This window comes from Podarcis erhardii (genome assembly GCF_964252035.2).
Source record: "Podarcis erhardii genome assembly, chromosome: 12".
NCBI lineage: Eukaryota > Metazoa > Chordata > Lepidosauria > Squamata > Lacertidae > Podarcis > Podarcis erhardii.
The window spans coordinates 13316983-13330008 of NC_138513.1; the positions used below are offsets into that span (position 1 = coordinate 13316983).

A 13026-nucleotide genomic window follows, 5' to 3' on the forward strand; every position below is an offset into this window, starting at 1 on the left:
TGTTTGAATTTGTTTTCTGATGATCTTACGACAGCTGAGACAAGATTTACTTGTAAAGCAAAGGAGGAGAGAGGACACTCAAAAGACAAACTGGAACATACTGAGCAAGGGTCCTTGAAACTAAGACAGGAGATGAGACTGCCTAATGAGGGGACTGATAACTTCTATCCAGAAGAAAAGGCATTAATAAATCAGTTTGGATTGTTGCCTTTCCTTGCCCAATCTGAGATCTTGGGAAGATTGGAGACCCTTAGAAATAAGCTAACAGAGATGAATGTTCAGGAAAAAGTAAGAGAGAAAGATCCGGCAACGGACCAATTAAAGAAAGAGAACCTCCCTGAAAAAGCCAAGACAGACCCCATGAAAGATTACTCCTATAATACCTCTGTAACTGCAGAGATAAACCTGTTAACAATAGATCTAACACAGAGCGCAAGGGACAACAACAAACTACCATCTAAGAAGGAAACCATCCCTATGGCAACCATGAAAGACTACCCTTACAATATCTCTGCAGCTGCAGAGATAAATCTGATAGCAACAGATCTAACACAGTGCGTAAGGGACAGCAACAAACTACCATCTAAGAAGGAAACCATCCCTATGACAACTACAACGCGCTCTTGGACTAGCATGAGATACCTGGATGAGGATGAACTTGGTATCAGACAAATAGAACACCCTAAGGTAGATTCGCCAAAAAAAGGAGTACTGATCACTAATGTTAGCACGTTGCACCCTTCAATCGATTTCATTGAGTATCTGGGCGATAATACATCTATGGACATTGCCAAAATGAACGAAATTCAACCAATAAATAAAAAGATAGGCCCTAAAAACCTTTTAAAGGCAAATTGACTAAGATCAACTTTTGGCAAGACAACGTGCAACCTTGCCCTGCTAACTTGGAATATTGCAGGTTGGCAAAAGAGGACTTCCGACCAATCCTTTGCTAAATATATTCAGAGACATGACATTGTGTTTCTCCAGGAGACCTGGAGCACAAGTGAAGTGGAGTTAAATGGCTTTTCTGCGTTCTCCCTCCCAGGTCTTTTAAGTACTAGAGGGGGGCGAGTTAAAGGTGGGTTAGTTACTTTAATCTCAACAAGGCTAAGGGCCATATTTAAAAAACTAGACCCACTAGACCATCTGGCCACAGCTGTGCAAGTACAGTGGAGAACCCACAGCTTGCTGCTGATTAACGTATACCTACCCCCACAAAGAGAGAAAAGATTGATAAGAAATACCTGGGCTCAGTTAGAACAGTATCTTGACAAACTATCAAATCAATTTCCTGATGCCTCTGTAGTGGTGGCAGGCGACCTAAATGCCAGAACTGGACAATCTGATGAGGCCTTGTATGCCCATTTCCATGAAACAGCCCCCATTATAGAGGAAGCCCACTCAATACCAGCCAGAACCTCAAAGGATAAAGGCTGCAATTATGCCGGCTTATGCCTATTACACTTGGTCAACAAGTTGGACTTGGTTATACTGAATGGCCGTACTGAGGGGGAGAAGGTTGGAGAATTTACATTTATATCTAATAATGGCGCCTCCACAATTGATTATATAATCGTGTCGTATGATCTTCAAAACAAAGTTTTGGAATGCAAAGTGGAGGAGCGCTTAGACAGTGACCATCTGCCACTAAGTGCACTCGTAGTTGCGGGAAAGGATTTATCCTGCGCTGAGAAAATCGAACATTCGAGCCCTACAGCTTTGGAGCTCAGATATTCTCGTATCAGATGGACAGATGAACTGCATAAGGAAATTTCAAGTAGGCTGTGTTCAAAGGAATTCCTCATTAAGAGAGATAACCTTATAACTTCCTCAAGCCATGAATTAAAAATAAATTTATTTCAGGAGTTAATTTCACTCCTTCAAGATTCCCTGAAGGAAAAAAGGAACAGCTCAAGTAGGCAATCCTCAGTATATAAAAACTCCAAACCCTGGTTTGATCAAGAATGTCAGGACATGAAGCTAAACTTACTGAAAAAATACAAGAATTATAGATCTGCCAACTTACCCCAACTCCCCACGGTCTGGTTTGAAGATAAACGAAATTATAAAATCCTGATCAAAAACAAAAAACTCCAGGCACAGAAAAGAGAATGGAAATGCCTAATAGATGCATCCAGAGAGAGAGACTCGGCCACCTTCTGGAGAATGGTAGCAAATGGAGTGCGATCTACCTCCTCAGAAGTGGAGTATACTATACCTGCAGGGACTTGGGAGGCATTTTTCCAATCTTCATATTCAGCTCTGCCTTTGACACAGCCACTAACACAGTGTGAGGCAGGTGACGAGTGGCCTCCGGTGTCGGTTGCGGAGGTCAGGAGGCTTATTCAGGCACTCAAACACAGAAAAGCCCCGGGAGCAGATAATATCTCTCCTGAGCTTCTTAAAGCCAATATTGACTGGTGGGCCCCAGTCCTTGCCAGCCTATTCACCAGCATAGATCAAACAGCAATAATACCAGAGGACTGGGGATTGGCAATCATCGTTCCCATATTCAAGAAAGGCTGTAAACTTGATCCAGCCAATTACAGACCAATCAGTCTCTTAAGCATCATCAGCAAACTCTATGCAACTCACTTACGTGAAAAGTTTGCGGACTGGCTGGAACGGGAGCACATCCTTAAGGAAGCCCAGGCTGGTTTCAGGGCACATAGATCAACTCTAGACCAAGGACTGGTATTGCAACATCTAGTGGAGAAATACACCTCAAAGAAAGGAGGCTCCCTCTATGTAGCCTTTATAGACTTCAAATCAGCTTTCGATTTGATACCCCGGCACAGACTTTGGGAAAAATTAAATGCCACAAACATCGACAGACGTCTTTTGCTTCTTATCCGTAGATTACATGAAAATACTCGGATCCGTGTTAGATGCGACCGTTATGGGAACCTATCAAAGGAAATCCAAAGTTTCCATGGTGTCAAGCAAGGCTGTGTTCTTGCCCCTATTCTATTTAATTTCTATATAAACTCCTTAGTCGGAAAGATGGAGGAAGCAAGTACTCACCCCCCAAACTTAAATAATATACCAATTCCAGTCCTTTTGTACGCAGATGATGCGGCACTTATTTCCTTCTCTTGTGTGGGCCTAAGAAAACTTTTACGAGCTCTTACAGAGTATTGCGAAGCTGAAGACCTAATAATAAATTACACTAAATCAAAAATTATGGTGTTCTCCAAGAGAAAACTCCGACATAAATGGAAAATTAATAACCAACCTATTGAGCAAGTAACATCTTTTAGATACCTTGGAATAATCTTTGACGAGAAGGGATCTTGGTGCCATCAGATTAAGAATTCCATTGCAAATGCGCAAAGATCTTCTAGAGCTATCATAAGATTCTTCTACAGAAAAGGAGGTCAATATGTTCCTGCTGCCTCCCAGGTCTTTGTCGCAAAAATACTCCCACAACTGATGTATGGCACCCAGATATTTAATTGTCAAAAACTTAAGTCCCTGGAATCTGTACAAACTAAATTTTACCGCTCCCTACTAGGGTTACCTACCTGCGTTTCCAACGCAGCCATTAGGCTGGAGGTAGGTCAACTCTCTATTAATGCCAGGATATGGATCTTGAAGATTCACCTCTGGCTAAAACTCATATTTTTCCCAGTGGGAGTGGCTCCATTGACTCTATTAGACCCGTTCCAGTCTAAATGGAGATTGTCACTTTATGAAAAATTGAAGGGCCTGGGGCTTTCCTCACAAGAACTTATAGCCTCAGGTTTTGAAAAGGCTAAAAGGATGGTGAGCCAGCGAATAGGAGATGTAGAGCTTCAGGATCATATGAGCAAGATAGATAAATATCCAGCTATCCAAGATTATGGAAAAGGGTTTAATCTAACACCATATTTGCTGGATCTACAAATCGCAAAATACAGGCGGGCGTTTACCCTTACCAGATTTGATGTACTGCCATCTGCCTTACTAAAGGGCAGATACGAGGGCAAACCCTATGTTGAACGAGTTTGCCCATGTGGTCTGAAAGAGGTGGAAACGGCTTCACATGTGTTGCTACACTGCGACCTTTACGGGGATATTAGGTCACTGTTTATCTCCCCCATCGTTCAGAAATTTCCAGGTCGATCTGAACTTCAGCGGCTGAAAATTCTACTAGGAGATAAAAACCCAGAAGTAACACTGAAAGTGGCCAAATTTTCTGCGGCTGCGATCAAGCGGAGGGCATTAGCTGTAAAAAAGTAAAAGACTTGACCCCTGGACAAGCCCCCTTATCTTTTAAGCCTATACATATATTGCAGTGCATAAATGTGTATATATGTGTGTGTGTGTGTGTGTGTGTGCATATGTGTTGCTTTTTATGTATAATTTTACAATTTTTTAAATTGACACCATTATTCCCTTTGTAAACTATTGTTGTTTTATGTTTCTCTGGTCTATGACCGTAATAAACTCAATTCAATTCATCTATTATCTGGATAGAAGGGTGTTGGGGGGAATAGAGGGAGAAGTTTATTTGCAATTCTCTCCCCCCACCCCACCACCCACAAAAGTCTGGCCATTGGTTTTTCTTTTAGAAAATGTGTGATATGAGATTCTGGTAACTAGAAAACCACAAATGCCTTCTAGCATTATAAGGCAAAGTAAACCTTCCCAGCTACAGTCTGTGAAATAATCTTTTCTTAAGAAGTGGCGTGCATCTGCTTCTAAGGCTTTGGTGCTGAAATGTAACAAATCGAAAATGTAGCAACTCTAGTGCATATTGTATCAACTTCAACATTAAAATTAAGGTACTTCCCATCCCAAACCTCAAAAATCAAAAGAGTGAGAAAACCGACTCGCTCTTTTTTAGGAATAGGAATCAGAAATTCAGGACTACCCTGGGAGAACTGGAGCATATGATGAGATGCAGTTTTGTTTTTTTGAATGCTTCATTAGCTGAAGAATGAATCATAGCCAACATCTCTTGAATGCATGGGTCTGCCACAAAGAGGTATTTGTTGTAGGTACCAGAATATAATCGGGCAAGTCCGGTGCCATGGCACGTAGGCTGGGAAATTCCAAAGGATATGTTGAAAGGACAGAGATTTCCTCTGCTCCACTTCAGAAACCATCATGAGCACAGCAGCTTCAATGGACATTGTTGTTCTGGTGATTTGCCCTCTGTCTGCAATGGAGAGTAGCCATGGTTGCTGTAACATGCTTGTACTTGTAATTAGTGTAGAGTTTTCTGTGTTTGTGTGTGAACGCCTTTGTCTCTATGCTCACTCTGTCTCTGTGAGCACTGCAACATTCTCAGGTTTATCAGGTGCAAAATTGTTTTGATTTACATTACCTCAGCTGGAAGTACAGTCAAATTATGTAGGAAATGGATACACAGTAAATGTTAAGGCTTCCAACAAGCAATCAGCTCTTTTAAAAGAAAAGGCAACAATGTTTTAGAGAAAATTACATAGATAAGAGATTTGTTCTGAAATGTGTATTCAGAGAAAGGGACAGGTAGCACTTAGGAGTTTTGCAGATAATCACAGTGCCCTAACACCGTATACATAAACCAGCCTTAGTGAATTTTTACACAAAAGGTTTATCTACACTACAGATGTATAGCTGAACACGTTTATGCTGTCATAGCTTCTCCCTATATGTGTGTGGTTCTGCCTTTTTCCTTCTCCTGCAGCAATAGGACCTCTTTGAATTTGCCCTGACTCCATATAACTGCCCCTAAGAGTTGGCTCCTGTGGTTGCTGATATTATAAACTGTTTTAGCCTTTCATTTCAAATCTTCTTGCTTGTAATAATAATAATAATAATAATAATAATAATAATAATAATAATAATATTTATACCCGCCCATCTAGCTGGGCTTCCCCAGCCACTCTGGGCGGCTTCCAAAAAAATATTATAATACTGTAATACATCAAACATTAAAAGCTTCCCTAAACAGGGCTGCCTTCAGATTTCTTCTAAAAGTCTGGTAGTTGTTGTTCTCTTTTACATCTGGTGGGAGGGCGTTCCACAGGGAGGGCGCCACTACCGAGAAGGCCCCCTGCCTGGTTCCCTGTAACTTGGCAATGGTGACACCATTCTCGTTTTTTCCTATCCATCTTACTTGATCATAAACTTAGCATAAGTTTTATCATAAAAACCCTTTTATGTTACAACTGTACTTAATCCCCTCTTAAATGAGTGCTCTTTTTTATATGTCAGGTTTCTATAATGTTTCTTTCTTGTCACAGGGTTACCAGGGCATGGTTGATGGAGGTGAAAACATTGTTGAAGTCACATGGGAAAGTGTTTCAAGCATCCTTCAAGTGGTAGGTCCTGAATTAAGAATCATTTTCATGCAAGTGTGTTACTTTTCTAAAAGCCATCCCTAAAGATCTAATGAATAAAATGTTTTCGCAATTAAGCAAAATGTTTTGCACTAAACAGCTTTGTGTTTCGGTCCCAAGCCTGTTTATCTGAAAGTAAGTCTTAGATAGACTTACTTAGAATTTTTGCTTCTGTCACCATCCAATATTTTCAGTGCACAAATATCTGGGCAGCCTTGTTCTCTCTCTCTTTTTTATGCTCAGGGAAGAGAAATGGAGCAGCATCCAGGCAGAAGGATGCCAGCAGAGCTCGGTGTCTCTCTTTGCTTTTTATTTCCCCCTCCTAGTATGAGTCAGTATAAAAAATGTTCCTATGTTGCCTTCAGGATTTAATAACTGTTTTGTGTTGGCTTGAGCTTGGCTCCTCTTGCAGGAAAATTCCCTGCCTGCCGTGACTTGCATCACGTATGGGTATGGTAGTGCCAAGAAATGTTTTCAGCATAGATGAGCCCTGTACCACAGTAAATTGACACTGTTCTGAGAGCAAAATATGGACATAGCTTTAATTCTTTTTCCTGCATCAAAAAAGAGGAATTAATATTGCGTAATCAGCAACTAGCATGTTTTCAGCAAAGGAAATTACATAACACTTTTCTCTTATATTGACACTCTTTTAGTATGCAAAAAATACTTCTGACCGGTGGCAGAACTTCAGTCAAGGATAATAAATGTGATTTAAACCTTGACTGAAGGGATTTATGCTTTTGAACCATATACTATAAAACTAACAGAACAGATTATCTGTTTCATAAGATTCAGCTGAAACACTGATTCTTCCTGACTTTTAAATCTTGCACAGCAGCAGTTCTGAAGGTGTGGAGGAACAGAATACCAAGTCCAGATTGAAAAATAGATAAAGAAATAAAGGAAACTGTTGTGCAATGATAACAGGAAGGCGAAAAAGAACCTGGCTGAAATGCTACTTTGTGCTATAGTCATGAGTAACAGTAATGTGCGTGTTACTTATTAAGGAACTTGTCATTAATGTTGTTTATTCCCCAGTAGCAATCACTTTATTATCACATCTGTTATCTATAATTCAAGTTTATATATAACTGACTACCAGCCATCATTTTTAGTCACCATCTGTACCAGACAACCATAAATGCTGTGCTTTGTGCATAAGCCGAATAAAGAGGATTAAAGTCCATTAAATGTAAGATATTGGATCTTCTGGTCAATGTTGTACTTTCACACCTGCATCCTGCCCTTTCTCCACGGAGTTCAGTGTAGCAAGCATGGGCTTATCCCATTTCATACTCACAACATTGACCCTAGTCTCTCCTTTTCTTGTTTCTTGCTCCCTCCCCCAAATACCCAACTGATCTGAAATGAAATGACCTCTGCAGAAAACCAACATACTGTTGCTGCTCTGTGTCACACAAGCACTGCACATGATATAGGGAACCTTTCCGTATCAATGCTCTCTGTTTTTATTTTAGCCTGGATCTCAGGCACGAGAGGGAAGCAGCAACTGCTGACCTCCTCTCTCCCCACGCTCTCTACTGCCCTCAACATTTTACCAGCTGAGGCTTCCAGGACTGATCCTTCTTGTCTGGTGCCTAGCTGACTTATGAACAGGTTTGACAGGAAACCCACCTTTAGCTACCCAACCCCTGTCACCTCCAGGCTTCCTGGCAAGAGAGGAAGTGTCTCTCTTGTTACGGCAATTGAGTCAACTCTCCCTGGCACCTTGCTCTCCCTCTCTGCCATCCTCAGTTCTCAGTTCCCTGCTAATAAAGGCATTGCTATGACAAGTATCAGCCAGCCCTAGTGGGTTGTGAAGGTGACCTTTTGTCTCATCATTGGTGCTGTTGTTTGACCACTGATAATGAATTTTGTCCCTAGAATAAAAGGCATAGTTTGGAACCAGTGAGCTACAAAATAAGCGCAATAGCTTAAAATCATTTTCAGTATTATGGAGGACAAGGAAATGTATACATGTTGTATATTTCTTTAACCAAGTAGTGTTTACAGCTGAAAACAGACATAGGAAATGTATACAGACTATATCAGGGGTCAGCAAACTTTTTCAGCAGGGGTCAGTCCACTGTCCCTCAGACCTTGTGGGGGGCCAGACTATATTTTTTGGGGGGAAATGAACAAATTCCTATGCCCCACACATAATCCAGAGATACATTTTAAATAAAAGGACACATTCTACTCATGTAAAAACACCTGGCAGGCCCCACAAATAACCCAGAGATGGGTTTTAAATAAAAGGATGCATTATACTCGTGTAAAAACTTGCTGATTCCCAGACCATCCGCGGGCCAGATTTAGAAGGCGATTGGGCCAGATCCAGCCCCCGATCCTTAGTTTGCCTACCCATGGACTATATACTCCATCATACTCCTGCCAGCACCAGCTTCTGCATTAGTGCTTATAGCAATAGAAGTAAAATCTGGAGAGCTTGTTTTCTCAACCAGATTCTTCTCTTTTATCTTGAAGGGAGGAACGGTCATTGGCAGTGCCCGCTGCAAAGCTTTTCGGACCCGGGAGGGCCGCTTGAAGGCAGCCTGCAACCTGGTGAAGTGTGGCATCACTAACCTTTGTGTTATTGGTGGGGACGGCAGCTTAACAGGGGCTAATCTTTTCCGTGAGGAGTGGAATGGCCTTTTAGAGGAACTGGCACAAAATGGTAAGTCGTGGTTAAGCTTGTGGGACATTAAGCTCCTCACTTTCTATGTCATTTATTTTAGTATTTTTAAATTGCAAACCACCTTTGGTACATCAGCAGAAAAGTGCCGCATAAGTGCACAGAAAACGTATTTGTTGTGCTGTACAAGTGCTTACGTCATTAGTTTATTGTAGAAGAGAAGAAGAAGAAGAAGAATTTGGATTTGATATCCCACCTTTCACTCCCTTTAAGGAGTCTCAAAGTGGCTAATATTCTCCTTTTCCTTCCTCCCCCACAACAAACACTCTGTGAGGTGAGTGGGGCTGAGAGACTTCAAAGAAGTGTGACTAGCCCAAGGTCACCCAGCAGCTGCATGTGGAGGAGTGGAGACGCGAACCCGGTTCCCCAGATTACGAGACTACCGCTCTTAACCACTACACCACACTGGCTCTCTTGTATAAGATTTATATCCCTCCCTACATCACCATGATCTCGGAACATTTCGCAATTAAATAAAAACCAAGTAGAATATACTTTAAAGTGCAACCATCTCCCTTCTGTTAAATATATTGGTCAGATTAGACATGCACTGACAAATATCACTTGGACACATGACAGCCCATTCAAAAACCCTTTGTGGAATAGGAGAGTCTTCAGCTGTTGTTAAAATATAACCAAGGTTTGTGCTGGTCAAAGCTTGGAGGGGAGAGTATTCCATACCTGGGGAGCATTTACACTAGGATTGCAAGTGGATACAGAGGTGAAGGTGCTTGGATTGAGGTCCTAGTGTTACACAACGATGCACTTTGTCACTTATTTCCTTGCTGATTCCAAGAAGGCATCTGAGAGACAAACTGTACCTAGACGGTTCTGTTCTCCCACTTGCCTCTGTCACAGAATTAGGCTCTTAATCCTAGCTTTTGCCCTTAAAAGCCAGTACTGATAACCACTGCTGTGTAGTTTTATCCCTGGTTGAGAGTGCGTAGCACTGTGGTAACATCTTATTTGCCAGTAGAGGAGCTATAATGGCCCTTGATACAATTAACTGGTTTTGTGAAACTCTTAATAACAAATAAAGAGCATATGGCTGCTTTGAAAATGGCCAGCATTTGTAATACATGGATGACAAATGAGAATTTGAGTCACTATTGCAGGTTGCCAAGCTGCTGTATTCTTCAGTGGATGCTTTCTTGTCCAGCGAGGGCTCTGGGGAACAGAAGTGTATTTTGCCTCTCAAGCAGTACTCAGTTTGGTCAAACTCTGAAGCACAGTTACAGATAGGTAGCCGTGTTGGTCTGCCATAGTCAAAACAAAACAAATTCCTTCCAGTAGCACCTTAAAGACCAACTAAGTCAGTTCTTGGTATGAGCTTTCGTGTGCATGCACACTTCTTCAGATACACTGAAACAGAAGTTTCCAGACCCTTCTATATAGTGAAGGTCTGGAAACTTCTGTTTCAGTGTATCTGAAGAAGTGTGCATGCACACGAAAGCTCATACCAAGAACTGACTTAGTTGGTCTTTAAGGTGCTACTGGAAGGAATTTGTTTTGTTTTGTCTGAAGCACAGTTAGTGACATCTGACAATCATTTTTTCACACCACAAAACCTAAAGGGTTAAAGAGTTTTAAACCTAAAAATTTCAATGCGAGCTCTCTTGTGTGAAAACAATTGATTTTTCTTTGGAGTGAAGCTCTGAACAAGCATTCTACCTTTCTAAACATTACTTAGGGGGCAGAAGTGGCTCTGAGGCCACCAGTTGGACCACCTTGTGTTGTATTGAGCACAACTGATTACATTTAAAGGTTAATAGTTGTTGTTGTATTTGTCTATTCATACAAGCACAGTCTTATCAAAACTTCAGTTCCATGATCCCAATAAAGTGAGGACAATCTCTGGTCTCCCAGCCCACTCCCCATTCTTTCCCAATAATTGAGGACAGAAATAAAACTCCCATTCATTGGCGAAGCTTCATGCAGCATTAATTCACTTAATCCTTTCTTCACGAAGAGCATTTTCTTGTCTCTTACACATGCTAGACTGTATTAAATAATAAAGCTACATTGCTTTAACTTCAAGGGAAGGGGGTGTTTGTCAGACATTTCTGGATCTATTTTTCTCTTGCTTTTTTGCCAGGTGAGATTGAAAAAGGGGCTATCAAGAAGTACGCTTACCTCAACATTGTGGGAATGGTTGGCTCCATCGACAATGACTTCTGTGGTACCGATATGACCATTGGCACTGACTCTGCCTTGCACAGAATCATTGAAGTTGTGGATGCCATTATGACCACTGCTCAAAGGTACTTTAAACTCAGGATGTGAGATTTTAAAGATGGTCACTTGGGCAATGGATAAGAGCCATGGTTCTTTTCTTTAGCAGTACTAAAGTGCACTGAAGTTGTATTAATTTCATCCTTTTGCCAAAGATGCAAGGGTGGTTATGTCACATGGCAAACCCGCCTGCGTTGCATTTTATGACAAAGAGAAAAGCTAAATGAGAATTTGTGGGAAAATGTGGCAGTCTTTGACTGCATCCACTATTATTTTTTACCCTGCCACCACTGGCATGCGAGGAATGCTGCCCTCAGGACAAAAAGGGGTTATCACTCTCAGTTTAAACTAACTGGAGCTCCCAGTTCCGATGGATTGAGGAACTGCTTAGTTTAAACTAGGAAGCACATACAGTACCTCCAGTCTCCTCACAGCAGTTCCAGAGGAGGAGCAGGGAGAAAGAGAAGTCAAGGCTTACAATTACTCATTCACACAATGCTAAAACACAGATTGGTGTTGCATTGAAACTTTTGACCATAGTCTGCTTAAATACTATTGAAATCAATGGAATTTAAGCAGCTTCTGTGGAGGCTTGCAGCCTTCTGCATTGTGTAGCCAGAGGGAAATGGAGCTCTGGAAGGCATTTCTGGATTCCTGGGAATGGCAGCTGAGTCCTGTCACCACTTGGGCTGGTATTTATCACATCATCAGACACATGCAGTGGTATGAAAACTGCATGTGGAGGTCAAAAGAGGGGAAAAGCCCATCTTGCATAGGTCAGGGGCTTTTAAGTTAGGTTTTGCTTTAATATTGCTTTTTGGTATGTAGTGTAGTTCTGTGAACAAATGGGGGGGATTGAGATTTGATTGTGAGGACTTGCCTAGTTTTGCAGTTTTTCAAATAGTAGCCATAACTGAAAGGCAATTAAGATTTGAGGAATAACCTGTACACTCTCTTAAATGGCATGACTTCATTAAATTTAGTGTGACACAGTGGTCTGCAATCTTTGTGGGGGAAATAAGAATGCAAAGAATAATGGCAAATGATAGTATGCTACAAACCAGAAAGTTAAGAAGTGCCTGGGGGAAGATGGAAAACACAAGCGCAAATGTAGTTTCTACAGTGCCAAACAATCGCCTGTCTTCTTTCTATAAATTTGTACATATCACTTCATACTTTGATGCTGTTGTGACGCTATTAATATTTATTGTAATTGTTACAGCCATCAGAGGACCTTTGTCCTGGAGGTGATGGGGAGACACTGTGGGTACGTATGTCTGTCAACACCACATTTAGTTAAAATTGCCGAAATATATAGTTCACACTCTCATTTGGATTTTCTGATTCTGTTCTAGGTACCTAGCTCTTGTTAGTGCCTTAGCCTGTGGTGCAGATTATGTCTTTATTCCTGAATATCCACCTGAGGAAGGATGGGAAGATCATATGTGTTCTAGGCTTTCTGAGGTAATTATTTTCTGCAGTGGCTTTCAAACTCTGTCCTGGGATCTCTTAGTCTTCTTTGAAAGCTTACGTGGTTCCTCAATGAAAAGATCACGGATGGCCAGAAAGCTTTCAATCCCGCAGTGTCCTAGGTAGAGCCAAAATGGAAGAAGTGTTCCACGGCATTGTTTTCCTACTACGAAATTGTCCTCCTTTTTCATCATCTTTCCATTTTCACCTAGTAAAGTCCACCCACCCCCCAGCATCACATGGGGCAGCATAGAGGGAAGGCACATCCAGGCTGGCTCAAAACATTTTTGAACTTCAGCTTTGAACTTCAGCTAT

The 13026-nt window shown here is 41.4% G+C and overlaps 1 protein-coding gene across 3 annotated transcripts in view; it reads left to right on the forward strand.

The window, feature by feature from the left end:
- The window catches only part of PFKP (phosphofructokinase, platelet), a 67571-nt gene that overhangs the window by 25242 nt on the left and 29303 nt on the right, over positions 1-13026 (forward strand). For all 3 annotated transcript variants that reach the window (XM_081834247.1, XM_081834245.1, XM_081834246.1), the window contains exons 4-8: positions 6216-6293; positions 8802-8991; positions 11105-11270; positions 12464-12508; positions 12597-12705. In XM_081834247.1, coding sequence (XP_081690373.1) covers positions 6216-6293; positions 8802-8991; positions 11105-11270; positions 12464-12508; positions 12597-12705 — 588 coding nt within the window. The remainder of the gene's footprint in view (positions 1-6215; positions 6294-8801; positions 8992-11104; positions 11271-12463; positions 12509-12596; positions 12706-13026) is intronic.